The sequence below is a fragment of the Lynx rufus genome, unplaced genomic scaffold, assembly GCF_022079265.1.
Source record: "Lynx rufus isolate CCGP_SWC_20201006 ecotype Redwood Valley unplaced genomic scaffold, mLynRuf1.p SCAF_3, whole genome shotgun sequence".
Classification (NCBI taxonomy): Eukaryota; Metazoa; Chordata; class Mammalia; order Carnivora; family Felidae; genus Lynx; species Lynx rufus.
The window spans coordinates 79,005,518-79,025,003 of NW_025814845.1; the positions used below are offsets into that span (position 1 = coordinate 79,005,518).

The 19,486-nt window shown below is 35.3% G+C and overlaps 1 protein-coding gene and 1 pseudogene across 1 annotated transcript in view; one reads left to right on the plus strand and one right to left on the minus strand.

Annotated features, from left to right (window-relative positions):
• STPG2 (sperm tail PG-rich repeat containing 2) overlaps positions 1-19,486 on the minus strand; it is a 640,262-nt gene that overhangs the window by 596,163 nt on the left and 24,613 nt on the right. The window contains exons 5-6 of the mRNA XM_047091542.1: positions 12,529-12,641; positions 8,739-8,850 (exon numbers count right to left, since the gene is read on the minus strand). Of these exons, the coding sequence (XP_046947498.1) occupies positions 8,739-8,850; positions 12,529-12,641 (225 nt within the window). The remainder of the gene's footprint in view (positions 1-8,738; positions 8,851-12,528; positions 12,642-19,486) is intronic.
• LOC124520572 (60S ribosomal protein L37-like) lies at positions 4,321-4,614 on the plus strand (annotated as a pseudogene).

Sequence of the window (19,486 nt, forward strand, 5' to 3'; positions counted from 1 at the left end):
TCTTTTCTGTCTTTTTCTTACTCTAACAGTTGATCAATTTTATCTTTTAAAACACCAACTCTTAGTTTTGTTCTTTTTTGTTGTTTGTTGTTCTCCATTTGACCCATTTCTGCTCTAACCTTTATCATTTCCTCCCTTCAGCTAATTTGGCTTAGTTTGTTCTAATTTTTTTAGTTCCCTGTGGTGTAAAGTTAGGTTGAGATTTTTCTTCTGTTCTCATATAAGTATTATTCACTAAAACATCCCTTTGAGAACTGCTTTTGCTGCAGCCCATAGTTTTGGTATGTTTGGTTTTCATTTGTTTCAAAATACCTTTTAAATTTTCCTTTTGATTTCATCTTTGACCCAGTGATTTTTTCTTTTATTATTTTTCCTTCTCATTTTTTTAAATGACTATTTTTTTTATTCAAGTATAATTAACATACAGTGTTATAATTACTTTCAGGTATACAATGTAATCCAACAATTCTATACATTTTTCAACATTCATCAAGGTAAGTGTACTCCTGGGGTGCCTAGGTGGCTCGGTCAGTTAAGCATCCAACTTCGGCTCAGGTCATGATCTCACAGCTCGTGGGTTCAAGCCCCACATCAGGCTCTGTGCTGAAGGCTCAGAGACTGGAGTCTGCTTCAGATACTGTCTCTGTCTCTCTCTCTGCCCTTCTCCACTTGTTCTCTCTCTTTCTCTCTCTCTCTCTCTCTCTCTCTCTCTGTCTAATATAAATAAACATTTAAAAAATTTTAAAGATAAGTGTACTACTAATCACCTTTATCCATGTCACCCATTCCCCCACTCACCTCCTCTCTGGCAACCACCAGTTTGTTCTCTGTATATGAGTGTGAGTGTGTGTTTTTGTTTGTCTTTTTTTGTTTTGTTTCTTAAATTCCACATATAACTGAAATCATATGGTATTTATCTTTCTCTGAGTTAATTTCACTTGCAATATACCTTCTACCTCCACCTATGCTCTTGCAAATGGCAAGATTTCATTCTTTTTTATGGGTGAGTAATATTCCATTGTATATACACAACACATTATCTTTTAGCCATTCATCTATCAACAGACACTTGTTTGACCCAATGATTTTTAAGAGAATGTTGTTTAGTTTCAATGTATTTATACATTTTCCCATTTTCTTGCTATTGTTGATTTCTATTTTTATTCCATTGTGGTCAGAAAAGATAGTTGGAATTATTTTGATGTTCTTAAACTTGTTAAGACTTGTTTTGTGACCTTTCAAGATATGTATCCTGGAGAATGTTCAGTGTGCCTTTAAGTAGAATGTATATTCTGTTCTTGGGTAGACATTTCTACATAGGTCAGTTGAATCTATTTGGTCTATAATGTTGTTCAAGTCAAATATTTCTGTATTCATTCCTACTATTTTGTATAGCTGTCAATTTTTGTCTTAAGATATGTCAATATTTGTTTTATATGTTTAGATACACTGATATTGAGTACATATATAATCGTTATACCTTCCTGTTGAGATGACCTTTTGATCATTATATACCGACCTTCTTTGTCACTACAGATAGTTTTAAACTTGAATTCTATTTCTTTCTGACATACATATAACGAACCCCACTTTCTTTTGATCATTATTTGCATGAAACATCTTTTATCATCCCTTTACTTTTGGCCTATGTGTATCTTTAATTCTAAAGTGTGTCTCATAGACAGCATATCACTGGATCTTGCTTGTTTTTATTTTTTAAATATATTCAGGCACTACAGGCCTTTTAATTGGTGAATTTGATGTATTTACATTTAAGGTAATTATTGATAAGTGAGAAATTTATTATTGCCATTTTAAAAAATTATTTTCTTTGTGCCTTATAATGGTTTTATCTTTCTCTTCTTATGCTCCTTTCTTACTGGATAATTTTTTGTAGTGATTTGTTTGTTTTTTTTCTCATATTTTGTGTACCTGTTATAGGTTTTATTCATGGTTAGCTCAAGAGTTATACAAAATATCTTATAATTATGACCTTCCATTTTAATTTAACTTTAATCACATACAAAAATACTAACCTTTTATTACCTCCACATGCATATATAGTTTGTGCTCTTATAGACATTTTGCTTCTTTTTAAATTGTGTGCCATTAAAAAATATATTTATCAGGACACTTGGCTGGCTCAGTCGGTTGGGTGCCCAACTTCAGCTCAGGTCATGATCTTGCAGTTTGTGGATTCGAGCCCTGTGTCAGGTTCAGTGCTGATAACTCAGAACCTAGAACCTACTTCGGATTCTGTCTCTCTCTCTGCCCCTCCCTGGCTCAAACTCTGTCTCTGTCTCTCTCTCAAAAAAAAAATTTTTTTTAATATATATTTTTAGCTAAAAATATATATATTTTTAGAGTTCAAGAAATTTACATACTATCTTTACTACTATAGTAATCTGTATGTGTTTATGTATGTACCTTTATCTATGGAATTTATGTTGTCCTATATTTTCATGCTGCTGTTTAGCATGTTTTGAGTTTTAAGAAATCCCTTAAGCATATCTTATGAAGTAGATCTAAGGGTGACAAATTCTCTTAGTTATTGTTTGTCTGGGAAATACATTATCTCCCTATTTTTAAGGAATGTTTCTGGGTATAGTATTCTTATTTGGCTGTGTTTTTTTCCCTTAGCACTTTGAATATACCCTCTCACTCTCAACTGGCCTCAAGGTTTCTACTGAAAAATAAACTTATATTCTTAGGGCACAGTTTGGGGGAGAGGAGTCTAATATGTGATGAATCAGTTTTCTCTTACTGCATTAAAAATTCCGTCTTTGCTGTTGACTTTTCATAATTTAAGTATAATGTGTCTCAGTGTAATCTCCTTTGGGTTGATCCTATTTCAAGACTTTTGAGCTGCATGAATACTAATGACCATGTCCTTCCAAAGATTTGGGAAGTTTTCAGCCATTATTTCTTTCTGCCCCTTTTTCTCTCTTCTCCTACTGAGATTCCCAAAGTGCATATATTGATTCTCACATGATGTCCTATAAAGCCTGTAAGATTTCCTCACTCTTTTTCATTCTTTTACTTTTTCCTTCCTTTGACTGGATAATTTCAAATGAACTTTCTTTGAGTTGACAGATTCTCTCTTCGCATGATTGAGTCTATTATTGAAGCTTTTTATTGCATATTTTCATTTTATTCACTGTATTCTTTAGCTCCAGAATTTGTCTGGTTACCTTTTGTGATTTCTTTCTCTGTTAAACTTCATATTTTCTTCAATTATTATCTTGATTTCACTGAGTTGTCTTTGTTCTCCTGTAGCTAAATGAGCTTTCTTAAAACAATAATTTTGAATTTATTGACAGATCTCCCTTTCTTCGGAGCCAGTTACTATAATACAGTGTTCTTTTAGTGGTGCCCTGTTTCCTTGAATTTTTTATGTGTTTCTTATAGCCTTGCATTGATGTCTGCACATTTGAGGGAGCAGTCACCTCTTCTAGATTTTATGGACTATCTTCAGTGGGAAAAGACCTATGAGTTATTGTCAGGCCACCAGCTGAGTAGGGCACAATGGCTCTAACTCCAAAGGAAAGGGGAACCACCAAGGAGGTTTTGACTTCAGGGAGGGTGCAGCAGTATACACTCTATGAAGCTAGGACACCTGAGGTCAACATGGTCAAAAACCACAGGGTTCTGTGGCAGCATCGAAGGCTACTGGGTCGTCAGTGTCAAAAGCCGCTGCAATTCCCCTGTTCTCCTTTTCCCCACAGGAGAAAGTCATGGCCAAAGGGATCCTCCTAGAGCTGGGTCCAGTCAGGGTCTTGGGTTTGTACATGGTTGTGAGACATGAATGGCAGCTCCAGCCCTGGTGTCTCCTTCTCCAATGGAGGCACAATGGGATGGACTCCAGACAGCTCCATCTGCTGGGTTAAGCATCAATGAAGACTGCAGGGATCCTCAGTAGCAAAAGTTTCAGATATCCATAATGGTAACAAGGGCTGCAAGGGTCCTCCTGCTGTCTTCACACATGGTAGCAAGTTACACTACTGAGATCCTTCTTGGCATCAAACTATGATGGACTGAGGGATGGTGTGAAGCAGATAAAATGCCTCTTATACTTTTCTATGTGGCCATCCTGAGTTTGAGCTCCTAAGGGTTTATGTAGCTTCTTCATTGTACTCTAAGCTCTCCCATAGCTATTTTCATCAGTATGTAGTTGTTTATAGTTTGTTTCTTTTGGGGGGCGGAGGGGAGCAGAATGAGTGTCGGGACTCCTAGTTCACCATCTTCTTGATGTGACTTCCAGAAAATATTTTATGTTTAAAAGACTCATTTCCTCTCTTTGGTCTCAACCACAAAAACAAGATGACAAAAGGGACGTCATCACTTGGAAAGTATCATAATAAGAACCACACATTATGTTACTACTATGGCTCTCAGCCCTACCACATCTTCAGAAGTTGACCTATGGCAAATGTAGCTATCCTGCCAAGCAGAAGAGAGAATAACTGGAGTGCCAAGGCTAAAAGGTGAAATACCACTGGGACTGATCTAATGTGGCCTCTAAAAATTGTATACCACAGATTAAGGCATGGATTTCGTGAAGAAACAACACCTAAACCCAAAAAGGCAACTGTTGCACCATCCAGTTCATCTTAAGGATTTCAGTGATTAATCATACAATAAATGTTCTGGTTTAAAAAAAAAAACAACTAATTTCCTGTATTCTAGTTTCCATTTCTGCACATAAGAACTTGGATATCATCATTCCTCCCTAACAACAAGTAGAAACCTGAACAGAATGTAAACTCAAATTCTTCTTAGATCCATGAAAGAGCAAAAAACTCAGGGCAAACCACTGCCCACAAGATCGGAGAGACAGACAAGCAAATACAGGGAGTCACAGCTTACCAGAGCAGAGATTTGCTCTGTATAGGAATACCTAAACTGTAATTGAAGAATTGCTGGAGGCCCAGTGAAGACAAATCTAAGAGGTAAAAACACCATGAGCCAAGTCATAGGGGAGGACCCCACAATCTGGTTTACTTCCAGGAACTCAACTAGGTTCTCACAGTAAATACTGGAGAAAAACCCCTTTGTGCATCTGGCAGGGGAAGAGGAAAAAGCAGCATTTTGAAATATACCAGAACATTCTGTTTTTCTTAACAAGATAAGCTCTCTGGAAAATCAAACTAACCAGAGCCCAACTTGCTGGCGCATTATCAGCACAAAATTGACCTACAGAATGGAAATGCACAACTCCAGTCACCTCTAGCCTTCCACACAAGATAAAGGAAATACCTAACTCCAACCCACACTAGCCATTCTAACCCATCTAAGAGGGGGAAAAAACTGAGAAAGACTTGTGAAATTCAGTCCAGTGCAGAGGCATGGGCTCACTAAAATACTAAGAGCTAATCACAGAACTAAAAACTCTTCCCCTCCCCCATACCTTACCACCACATTACTAAAGTCATATTTACAATACTAAATTTACAATTTACAATACTAAATACTAAATACTATTTACATACTAAAGTAATATTTAGTTTCTTTGCCTAATACATCATGTCAAGTTATACAGATAGCATTTTTGTATCCCCCCAAAATTCATGTTAAACCTAATCCCCTATGTGATGTTATTTGGAGGTGGCACCTTTGGGAAGTGATTAACTCATGAGCACAGAGCTCTGATAAATGAGGTTAGTGTCCTTATTTGAACAACAACAACAGCAAAGTCACCCAAGATAGCTCCCTTGCCCCTTCCACCATGTAAAGACACAGCAAAAAGATGACCTATGAACCATAAGTGAGCTCTCAACAGAACTGAATCTGTTGCCACCTTCATCTTGGGACTTCCCAGACTCCCAGAGCTATAAGGAATAAATTTCTCTTATTTATAAGCTACCCCATCTGTGATATTCTATTATAGCAACCCAAACAGACTAAGACATCTAGTTATTAAGAATAAATTACAACAAATATAAAAAAAAATTAGAAGAAACAGGGCAAGCATCAGAGCCAGACATGGCAGGAAGAGTACCATCATCAGATGTGAAACTTAAAACAAGTAGGATTACCAGGCTAAGGGCTCTAATGAATAAAGAAAACAGAAGGCAAGAAGAGATGAGAACCACAAAAGGCAGAAAAAGAATGAATGAGAAAAATAGGAGCAAAAAACAAGGGCATCAAATAGAAAACAGTAACAAATGTGGTAGATATTAATCCAACTATATCAAAGATCCTTGAATGTCAATGGTCTAAATTTACCAATTAAAAGACAGATATTATATATCTATATCTATAACTATATCTATAAATTAAAAGCAAATGGAGAAAAACACACCATGCTAACACTAATCAAAGGAAAGCATGACTAGGTGTAATTTCAGACAGTACAGATTTCAAAGCAAGGAAGGTTATCAGGGCTAAAGAAGATCATTACATAATTATAAAGAGGCCACTTCTCCAAGAAGACAATTTTTAACGTGTATGTGTCTAACAACAATGCAGCAAACTAAATGGGGCAAAAACCAATAGATCTGCAAATAGAAATATCACAGTTCAAGACTTCAACACCCCTTTCTCAGGCAGGCATAAAATCAATAAGGACATAGTTGCAATCAATAATATCATCAATATCAATAAACTAGATATAATTGACATCATTAATAGCAATGAAAGCACATATGAAAATCTAAGTTCCCATCTTAGGAAAACTTAAAAAAACAAATTAAATTGAAAGTAGGTAAAAGGAAAGAAATAAGTAGAATTAGAGCAGAAATCAATAATATTAAAAATAAATGAAAAATAATGAAAACAAAAGTTGGTCTTTAAAAATATCAATCAAATCTATAAGTCTCTAGCCAGACAAACTAAGAAAAAAAGAGAGAGGGCACAAATTACTGATATCAGAAATGAAGGAAAGAACATCACTACAGATCTCACAAACATTAAAAGAATAAAGGAACATTATGAACTCTATGCTCATACATTTGATAAGCCTGATAAAATGGACCAATTCCTTGAAAAGACTCAAGCTTTCAAACTCACACAAGAAAAAACAGATGATCTGAATAGGCGTATATCTATTTTAAAAATTGAATCCATAATTAATAACCTTCCTAAAAAAAGAAAGCACCAAGCCCAGATGGATTCACTGGTGAATTTTACCAAACATTAAAGGAACAACTTAGATCAATTCTCTACAAACTCTTTCAGAGGATAGAAGCAGAGGGAATACTTCCTCTCATTCTATGAAACCACCATAACCTTAATACCAAAACCAGAAAAAAAATTACAAATACAGAAAACTACAGACCATTATCTCTCATGATTCCAAATTATACACTTTTTATCCTGTTTGAGACTTATAATTGTAATCCTATAAAAACAATTATATTATTCTATTATCGTGTCTTTTCATTTCTAGAAACAATACTTTTCATTGCTGATTGATATTCAGGGGAAGACTAAGGAAATCAAATGCAGAGAAAATTCTTATTGAAATACCTATTGATTTTTCAGCTGTGAATCATTTATTTATCCTTACTCTAAATGGGTTCATTTAAAAATTTTTATTCTATACTCTTCAAAGTTTTTTTTTTAATTTTTTACTTGAGTATAGTTAATACATAATGTTACATTAGTTTCAGATGTACACCGTAGTGATTCAATTGCTCGATACATTACGCTATGCTTGCTACAAGTGTAGCTACCATGTGTCACCATATAACACTATTACAATATCACTAACTATACTCCCTTTCTGTCCCCTTTATTCTCATGACTTATTCATTCCATAACTATAAACCTGTATCTCCCACTCCCTGTCAACCCCCTCCACTCCTTTCCTCTGGCAACCATCAGTTTGTTCTACACATTTATAGGTCTGATTCTGCTTTCTGCTTATTTGTCTATCCACTTGTTCTGTTCTTTTACACTTCACATATGAGTGAAATCACACAATATTTCTCTTTCTCAGTCTGATTTATTTCACTTAGTAGAATATTCTCTACGTCCAACCAGGTTGCTGCAAATAGCAAGATCTCATCCTTTTTTATGTCTATGTAATAGTCCATCATTCAAGTTTTTATGTTTAAATATAAAAAATATTCTGAAGAGGAAAAAAAAAGTTCCAGGGCTTTATTTGCCTACAATTTCTAAATAAGTAAACTGAAGCATAGCTACAAAAAAAATTTAATGGAATTTTGGGTTTTATATTAATAAACATATACTATCCAGAAGGAGGATGAAAATCCCATGTACAAATCAGACCATACCAAGAATATTATGCTTAGTTCTAGTATCAGATTAAAAAGAGAGACAGACAGAGAGGAGACTTACAAACTACTTTAAGAAGATCCCTAGACAACTTCAAAGGAAAATAAACTATTATGAAGTTAAATAATAAGAATAGTCAAAAGTAGTTAGAACTTTTATCCTTACTAGAAAAAGACTAAAAAGAAAGCATAGGAAGAGGGAGAAAAAGTAGGCAGAAAGCAGGCAAGTTTAGGTCAGTTTAAGAAGGAAATTGTAAGAAACAGAGTTGTCCACTAGTGAAACAATAAACCTTAGGGCTAGTGAGTTCTTTATCACAAGAGGTGATCAAGCAGAGATGGTAATCACTTGGAGATTTTAAGTATAGTTCCTTCAGCAATATTCACTGAATAACAACTAACTACCAGGCATGATAAATCCAAAGACTACTCTAACCTTGTAATTATCAGAGTCAATGATGTTAAAACATAGAAAGTAGATGAACTAGCTACATTTCAACTTACCTTTTTTTCCTCCTGCTGTATTATTACTTCATAAAATCGTGGGAGATATGAGCAATGATTTTGCTGTTGATCTTTCTTGATATTAATATTTTCATAATGAGGTGTCTTTTTCCTTTACAAAAGTCAGAAAGAAACTGAGGAACTCTCAATTTCAAATACATAATTATTTACTTAAGCAAAGAGAATACTTTTACACTAATGTTTCCTGCTTAAAACGTATGCAATAAGGAGGAGCCTGGGTGGCTCAGTCAGTTAAGCGCCCAATTTCAACTCAGATTATGACCTTGCAGTTCATGAGTTCAAGTCCTGCATCAGGCTCTCTGCTGCCAGCACAGAACCCGCTTCAGACCACCTGTCCCTCTCTCTCTGTGTCCCTCCCCCTTTCTCTCTCACTCTCTCTCAAAAAATAAAATAAACATTTTTTTAAAAACGTAGTGGGAGCCTGGGTGGCTCAGTCAGTTAAGCGACTGACTTTGGCTCAGGTCGTGATCTCATGGTTCGTGAGTTCAAGCCCTGAGTCAGGCTCTGTGCTGACAGCTCAGAGCCTGGAGCCTACTTTGGATTCTGTGTCTCCTCCCTCTCTCTCTGCCCATCTCCCACTCACGCCTCTCTCTCTCTCTCTCTCTCTCTCTCTCTCTCTCTCTCTCTCTCTCTCTCTCAAAAATAAATACACATTAAAAACAATTTTTTAAAAATCATATGCAGCAATAAGATTATCTGGTATTGGGGTGCCTGGGTGGCTCAGTCAGTTAGGTGTCCGACTCCTGATTTCAGCTCAGGTCATGATCTCAGGGTTGTGAGATGGAGCCCTGGAGAGATTCTCTCTCTCTATTCTCTAGCCCTCCCCTGCTCATTCTCTCTCTCTCTCTCAAAAAAAAAAAAAAAAAAAAAAAAAGATAATCTGGTTATGTTGGTTAGTTCTGCATTTTCTAATTCAGAGCATTATAATAAACCTATACTAATAATTACTCCAAATAAAAAAATAGGATGTAGGATTTATGTCCAGAGGTTTGTTTGGTTTAGGGTTTGTTTGCTCATTTTTATCCAGAGCTTAAATAAAAAGTTACCAAAAATTTTTTCCTGTAAATTCTATTTAACAGAAAACATCTTTCAAATTTCAAATCCCCTGATATCTCAACTAAAATGAGAGGGTAAAGTTCTATTCTATTTATAGCACACACACACAAAAAAAGGCATAAAGACCTTTGAAAACAAAAGAGAAAGCTTTATTTTTCTCTGAAGATTTTTCTCTGAAACCACAACCTCAAGAAAGAATAAGAAACTAAGTAAACAGTGATTAGGAGCCCACAAGCTTCAGAATCAGACATCCTGATGTGAATCCTAGCATTGTTATCTATTAGCTATGTGACCTTACACAAATCATCTTACTTCTCTAATCTTCAAAGTAGATTCTTCACCTAATTGGAAATAGTAACAACCAATTCTCAAGATTGTAATGATTAAAGTGGATAATATAAGTGAAGTGTTTAATGCCATACATGGCCCATAAGTACACAGTAGCCATTAGCTATTATTATTACAAGAATTATTATTTAATAGGCTATACTGACTATACTGTTTTCTCCATTTCTTAAACAGAACATCCAAAAAACCTCATATTAAACATTTCTAATGAACTATACTGAACATAAGCATTTTCAAAAACAGATTAATAGAAAAACATAAAAACAAATGTTTAAGTCACATAATTGCAATTATTTTCTTTGACATTGCTATGATTTAAATATACATTTAACATCTCAGTTCACTGGTAAATGCTCACTTCGTTGATTCTTTTCACATGAAATTCAACAAATTAACTTGTTTTCAAAACCTCAAATAGTTGTATGGATAATCAAATTTATATTTGGGAGATCAGAAAGATCACATATCATTTAGGTTGGTATCTTTCCCAAAAAGAGACCTAGAAGTTTGTCTTTCCATTTACAATTCAATGACCAAGTATCTCCACTTTTATACTATATCAGATCTCCCAGAACAATTCTCACTGGATCAATAAAGCAAAAAAGTAAAAAAAAAAAAAAAAAAAAACAGTTAAAAAAGGGTAGAAATGTCAGTTACCAGAAGGAACCAAGACAATTCCAACTAAAAGGTACAGTGAAGGCAGCAACACCAAAGAGCAGACAAATTATGGAAATGGTGACATAACTGAAACAGTCTGGAATGCAATCTATATGAGTACATTGCTACAAGCAAAAGTGAAAAATGCAAATGGAAGAAGAAATGCAGTAAATAAAAAAAGCTCAAAGAGAAAGTAACATTACAAAGCCAGTAATTAGAATGGGAGTGGGCGATAATTCAAGAAACAAAAGAAACTTAGGAAAAACTACCAAGCAAAATCAGAGCAACACGGTTAGACGGAGTCCTGGTTATGCCTGAAGTATTTAGTCAGAAGTGTAGTGAAATGAAAGAAAGCAATCATCAGAGAACACATACCTTTGAAAAGTTAATTTTGCTTCATGTTAATTAAACCTCAATAAAACTGATGAGAAGGTAGGCAAGGCAAGCAGGCAGACAGACAGATTAAACAGACAGATAAGCAAATCAGCCAAAATGGAAGAAAAAAGACAAGATTAGGATACTGAATAACAAAAGCATATGTCAAGGGGATGAGCACAGTTAGTAAAACCATTTCACAGACTTTGTTTTGTTTGGAAGAATGACAAAGATATTAAGTTTAGACCCCATTAAGCTAAATGTACATATTAAAGTTCTCATGTAACTACTAAAAGAATAAAAGTACAAGATGTACCTCCTATATTAGGAGAGTGAAAAAAATGAAAAAGAAAAGAGAACAGGTATAAATTCCCCAAAACAAGAACCATGTTTTATTATTTTAATTCTCAGTTACTATGTTTAGTACCAGCACATAGCAAGAATTCAAACAATGTTTGTTCAATGAATGAACATTAGCAAGGGACTCCAAGCAAGAGAGCCTAAGCTACATCCACCACTGGCATATAGATGAGTCTAAATCTGTGTAGGAAACTAATTAGATAGGTAATCACTGTGGGACTTCTTAGAAGAAAACTCATTCTATTAGACAAAGAATCAGGCAGATAAGCTGGATCCTGTTTAAAATTTTTAACGATGAAAGCAGGTGACAGGTTCTGAGAACAACATAGTATTCTTTCTCAATTTTCCCTTCCATGTACACATGTCTAAGGCCTTACTGTAGGAGGAGAGAATAAAGATAGAAAGAGTTATTTGTCCGGAAACGCATTTCTTAAACTTCATAAATATAACTTTCAATCTGATGCTATGGCTCTGACCCTGCCACCCCCCACCTCCAATGAGAATGGTTTATAAATCTATCATTTAGTCAGAAGAATGGACACCAGAGCCAGGGACAAGATAAATACTGAGTCATCTTCTTTTATATTTTCTCTGATCTTCTGTGCATATTTTAGTACTCAGACACATGGGCTGTACAATTACAAACAGACCTCAGTTAAAGTCTAGCTCTGTCACTTAACAGCCTCATGATCTTAAATGTTAATTATTTTTTGACCCTTGCATTTTTTAGTGATAAATATGTATAACAGTGACTACACAGAGACTTGCAATGATTAAATGAGGTAATACATGTAAAGCAGGTAACACAGGATCTGGCTCGCAAAAAAAGCAATAGTTTTCATATAGCCTATTCCAAAATATAATACTTCTTGGAGTTTTTCATACTGATTTGTCCTTTCATAACAGCCTGTCCTAAATTATTAGAATACTTTCCAGTCAAGAACTACATTAAAAGCATATTACTTTTACTTACTGGACTATATCATACTGCCCAGGACCAGGCCCTGACTTCATAGGAAACTGGAGTCTTCCCAAAGAGTTGCCAAAATGTATCCCCTTATATTTCAAAGTTGCATTGGAAAAATCCTTAAAAAAAAAATTAAAAAGGTGAACATGAGACATAGTTTAAAAGAGTCGTGAAACAATGTTTCATTTTATTTGGGTCTAAATCTAAAACAAGGACAGCCTTAGTCAAGGGGGTTCCACTAACAAATGCTAAAGTCTCCTTCAACCTAAGTTATTGCCGCTGTGCCCCATCCCACTCCTGACTCAGCCAAGACTCTAGGGGAAACGTATGTCTAGCTTTAGTATATCCTCAATCAATATGAACGGCTTTGTCTTGGCAGTGCACGAAGCAATCTAAAACCTTAAGGGCAATAAAGATGAGCTTCTCATTGTTTAACAAAGTGAGGATGGGGCAGAACTGTATGATTTAGGGAATAGAAAGTCTGTTAAAAATGATCTTAATTAAATAGAAATTAATTTCAAGAAAGTAAATTCAAATTCAAATATCACAGATATTAGAGAACTTCTAATTACCTGGTATTTAAAACTATAATCTATTCATGTAAACTTTTCAAAAAGTAACAAATACATGATAAACAAATTAAACACTACCCCTGGTACATGACAAACAAATTAAACACTACCCCTGGTTCATTTTCTCAATGCTTGAGGTCCAAACACTACAGAAATTATTTGTGATATGAGAAATCAACCATCATGTTTCCTTTGCATCCCCTGTAATGTCAATTTTTTAAAATCAAGCTGATGAACAGCCACTTTTATTTTTTTTTATTTTTTAAATGTTTTTATTTATTTTTGAGACACAGAGAGAGACAGAGCATAGTGGGGGAGGGTCAGAGAGAGGGAGACAGAGAATCTGAAGCAGGCTCCAGGCTCTGAGCTGTCAGCACAGAGCCCTATGGAGGGCTTGAACTCAAGAATGGGAGATCATGACCTGAGCCGAAGTCGGACGCTTAACCGAGTGAGCTACCAGGTGCCCCAATAAATGTCAAAATTAAGCATGACCCTGAAAAGTTCACTTCAGAGAAGTTAAAGGACCTGCTTTCATTAGAAATTAATAAAATAATAAAATATAACATAAGAACAGTAATCTCTCTTACAGAAATTCTTTTTTGTTGACCTAATATATTCTAAATTGAGCAATCACTTAAGAATTTTTTAAGTCATTTTTTAACCAATGGTAAAAGGTAAACTCTATTTTTTAATTCATATTTGTAAAAACATAGCTTTAAAATAAGCTTGGATAAATACTCTAACTTATATACACATAAAAAAATAAAATCCCCATAATAAACTTGTAGGTTAACTGCATAAAACAGTGTCACCCCTTCTACGTGACTATTACTCTTCTAGAATAGTGAGACCAACCTCTGTCAATTACCATAAATAATCATTAATGAAATAAATAGCACTATTAGTGATGGAAAGTGTAATTCCAGTTCAAAATGGTGAATCAAACCCCACATCTGCCTAACTCCTACTAAAACTTCAAAAGGAGTGCATAAAATAGACACAAATTATCAATGCTAGAAACTAAGAGAAAGTGTTATTCACATGCCAAAATTTCAATGGATTTCTGGGAAATATAGCACAGCAGAGACTATAACTAGAAAAGGAACTTATTGTATATGAAAAGAACCTCCTCTGAGGCTTTTGATGATCCCAAAGAGACAGAGACTAGAGATAAGGATGGACTCGGGTGGTGGGAGCAATTCTCAAAATTCCTTGCACCCTTTGAGATTTGTGCCAGGGCCATTACGTGAAGTGATGAAAGACAATGTTAACACCCACTCTATTCTTGGCATACATGGTTGAAAATAAATTAGAAGCACAGCCATTGCCTCCAAGGAGGACACACTTTCTATTTACAGAGGCACCACTCCAGAAAGCTTCAGGACACCACAACAAAATCCAAAAAGAACCTGGTACAGCACTAAAATTCCCTACTATGTCAAAATGCCTTTTACTCCCTAGGACTTACCATTAATCACTAACCCTCACATGTTGTATAATACAAACACAATAAAACTAAACTGTCCCTTCCACACCCACCAGATCTTCAAGAATTGAAAAATAGGGGCCAAGACAATCTCTGACAGAATTTTGATGCTTCTATAAAGTGAAATGGGACCTTTGCTGATTCTTTTTATAGATGCAATCACAAAGAGAAATTGAACTACAGTTTCTCTACAGGTTTCCCTTGCTTGATTTCCCTTGTCTGTTCCTTGCTTGGGGGTAGTAGAGGATGTTGGAGCCAAGGGTAAAGAAACAGAGTTAATAATTATTTCTAAGTAGGATTCAGACATGGCTTGAAATGTCTGGTGAACTGAATGGGCAAACCAACCAGAAGGCAAATGTGAAAACAAATCCTATAGGAAGTAACTAATCATAATGACTCTCACCCAGTAAGAAATTCGTACTGTCAAAAGAGTAGCAATGCTAAATACTGAATATTTTCTGTTGACTGAATTCACCACCTAACAGTCCCCACTGGATTTATGCAAGTGTCCTGTGGGGTACAAAGAGGCTATGATAAAAATCTAAAAGACCTCTTTCATTAAACACTGGTAAAACTGAGCGATACTTTTAGACCCCTCTAACACAGTATAACACAAAGACAGAAGAACATTATCCCCCCAACCTCACCCCAGCTCATCACGCACTTTAGCTGTGATCAAGTACAACGGTAGAAACGCCCAGCAGAGAGCACCATCTGGCAAGAGACTGAAGAGCCTGGTGGAACAGCAGCCGTCTCCGTGGAAATAGACTTGTCAGGGAGCATGGTCCAGACAGCCTCCTGAGGACTCCCAGAAACACCGGGAAAGGAGAAGTTTGCAGAAGGCTAGAGGACCTCTACCATCATTAGGAGGAGACAACATACTTATATTTGAGCTATTAGCAAAGCTGTGACTCTCTTTAGTATTCACAATCCAATGAAGTCTGGAAAAACTGGTTGTATAAATAAAAAAGGATTAATCCTTATTTCCACAAGAAATATTCTGATCTCAATGTACTTAGATTATTAATGCATAGATCCCTTCTAATGAATTACAACACAACAAATAGAAGAGAGTATACATACAGAGTACATACATACATACATATATAGAAAGTATATATTGCTTTGGCACTCCTGAGTATAACACAAAAGGGAATAAGGCAGTCAGACCATCCAAAGATTTCCCATCTTCACTATGGATGTTCAGCTTTAACACGCTATGAAGCTATAACACTATAAAGCACTAAATCAAAGTAAGATGATATTATTACTATTATTACAGTCATAAGTATGCTTTCTAGCCGATCCATAATTCTCAAGCCCAGATCTTTGTCAGTACTAGAAGGAACAGAGATATGAATAAAAATGGGAAGAGCTATCCCACCAATCTCTGTAACACACAGAGTATACACTGATTTGGCACTCCTGAGTGTAACACAAAAGGGAATAAGGCAGTCAGACCATGCAAAGGCTTTGGATCTGGCTGCAGACACAAATGCTATAATACCTAGCAGAACAGCATAGAAAAACGGCACAGACTAACACGTCCAGCAGAGCCACAGATGGTAGTAGAGGAATGCTGGAAGAAACTGCGGCATCCCCTAGAGGAGCTGAAAAGCAGCCTGTTCCTTCAGGCCAGTGACAACTCCAAAGACTGCTGCACCCTACAGAGCTTCAGGAAAAGGAAGAATGGCAAGCCACACAACACTTTCTTTTGCTAAAGTACGTGTTCTAGACCATCTTTCACATGCAATTACCTAATATAGCCATAAATTTCAAAGTACATATATGGTTTTGCAGACAGAAAAAGCGTAATTTCTCCATTTGTTCTGTACTTTATTTCTACTTAGAAATTAAGTCAAATTTCATAATTGTGCAGATTTTTGGCATAATAAGAAGTGAAGCACACAAATGTAGAACTCTGTGCTAATACAATAGAGCCATTTTAGGTATGTTAGATGTTTTATATATTTCAGGCAGGAGCATATCCATTTTTATTTACTATAGCCTATAGATTTTTTTTTATTCATTTTTGAGAGACAGAGAGAGACAGAGTATGAGCAGGGGAGGGGCAGAAAGAGAGAGAGGGAGACACAGAATCAAAGCAGGTTCCAGGCTCCGAGCTGTCAGCACAGAGCCCAACACAGAGCTCGAACTCACAAACCGCAAGATCATGACGCGAGCCCAAGTCGGATGCTTAACTGACTGAGTCACCCAGGCGCCCCAAGCCTATAGATTTTTTAAATATCAATATTGTAAGACAGCATTTTGATAAATCATCTTACATCACATTTTTAAAGCCTAAAAAATACATGTTAGAGTTTTATATTAATTCTTTTAACATGGTACTTCAAAACCTTGAGCAGAATTATGTCTAAGAAGCTTTCTTCAGGTTAATTTCCACTGTTCTGATTTTGTCCAGTAGAAGGGAAGATTATGCACACATGTGCATATTCACCATTCAACACATTAGCAAAATCCTTTTCCTGTATATATACTAACATTCATTTCACCTAAACCATGTGAATTGACAACTACTTAATTCACTAACCTCTGACTGTGGAGGTTACTCAGGTAAATGTTCAATCTGAAATTTAATTTAAAAGCCTCTTAAAAATGCAACACAGAAAATGAAAAATAAATTGATGCACTCTTAACTCTAAATCATACTCTATATCAAGAAGTGTTGACAATACCAATTTCAAGGTCATTGTCAACTTGGAAAATCATTAGCAAATAAAATATGACTTAATTGAAGCAAACTCAGCATGGAGCTGCATTATTTTAAGTGAATGTTGTAATATAACTTGAAGAAGAATTACTAACTGCCACTCCCATTGACAATAAAATGTATGAAGAAGGGGCTATGCAACTTTTCCACCACATCTTTTCCATAATTAAGTATGGAAATAGGATTTGTGAAGAATTAAAAGTCCCAAAGTGCATCAATTCAAACACTAATGGACTGCTCTCCAGCATGGCAGCACATAGGTATTTCCCAGCATGTTATCATTAGCAAATGTCAATGCCATAATTCCAACCACAAACGTTTGAAATTTCAAGCTTGTGAAATCCACTTCTGGAAAGTAGACTTCTAATGATTACCTGGACTTTTCTTAAAAAGGGAGAGAGAAATAGAGAACCTATATTTTATAATTGAAATGTTAGAGAGAGACAGAGAGAGAGAACCTAAATTTTATAATTCAAATATTACACAAAGTAATTTATACCTAGAATTTTTCTTTACTGATTATATATGCAGCTAAAATGTATCATTTGTTGGCTAGAATCTTATAAAACTCTTAATTTCAGAGTTTCTTCTCTATTTAAATGCTATGTAAAATATCTTCAGCAGATGTTATTCACCACATCAGGGAAGAATCACAATAATTACACATCTATTGGATTATTTTCTTAATTTTCTATTAATACATCTAGAAACTGAGTCCATATATTATATTATCTCAAAAAGTAGCTAAGGAGATATATAGAATTAACAGAAATCGGGTAAGACCTAAATGAACATTACTACAGTATCAATTTCATAGTAGTCTATAGGAACATGTTGGGTTTTTTTTTTTTTTCTGAGGGAAAAATAAGAAATAAATTTTACATGTAAAAGTAATGTTTAGTCATATGTGGAAAAGGTTTTGTACATCTAGGTAAGCTTAGGGGCGCCTGGGTGGCGCAGTCGGTTAAGCGTCCGACTTCAGCCAGGTCACGATCTCGCGGTCCGTGAGTTCGAGCCCCGCGTCGGGCTCTGGGCTGATGGCTCAGAGCCTGGAGCCTGTTTCCGATTCTGTGTCTCCCTCTCTCTCTGCCCCTCCCCCGTTCATGCTCTGTCTCTCTCTGTCCCAAAAATAAATAAACGTTGGAAAAAAAAAAAAAATTAAAAAAAAAAAAACATCTAGGTAAGCTTGGAGGCATGATTTTGGTCTTCGAATAGATGATATATTATTCCAAAACAAAGAAATAGTGTGTGTGTGTGTGTGTGTGTGTGTGTGTGTGTGTATGTGTGTGTGTATGTATATATATATACATACCATATATATCTATATACCATATATATATACCATATATGTATACATACCATATATATACATATCATATATATATACATACTATATATATAGTGTCCATATATATATAGTATAATTTTTAAAAAAGAATAACCATTTTAAGATGTAAACAGAAATCAGAGAACTGTTTAAGCTAAGGCCAAGGATCTATCATTATTGTGAAAAAAAGTTTAAGTAACCTGGCCAAGAACAAATAACTCTTAAGTGGTAAAGTGAAGAAACAAACCCAGGCAGTATACTCCATTACACTACCTCTCATAACTTTTTACCTTGGACAGCATATACTGCTATTAAACCACAGGACTTCCATTAATTTCACAGCAATTTTTACAAAATTTATCTCCATTGTTCTTCTAAGCATCTTCCTCAAATATCTAGGATATTGGTACTCTCTGTTGATGAAGACTAATTATTTTGACATTATTAACAGGATGATGGGATGGTGAAGGCCTAAAAAACCAGGTATGGCATTGAGAGAGCAAAATACTCATGGGACAAAAGACCCATAGTCAGAAATAAATGGGAAATCTCAAGGTGAGAATAAGAGACACATCTTTAACTCACAATGTCCTTATTCTCCATATTTCCAGAAGTAACCTCATTCCAAAGCATGAAGCCATCCATGAGGTCTTAAAACATCTATATTTGAATATAAAATGTTATCATTTTTACTATGTTCCATAATAGTAGGAATCAGAGGAGTCACAAGCTAAAAATTAAATAATACTGGCTTATGCATTTACCATTATCATTGTTATTTCTTTGTGTGGACTTAAATTACTCTCTAATAACCTTTCATTTCAGCCTGAAGGACTGCCTCTAGTATT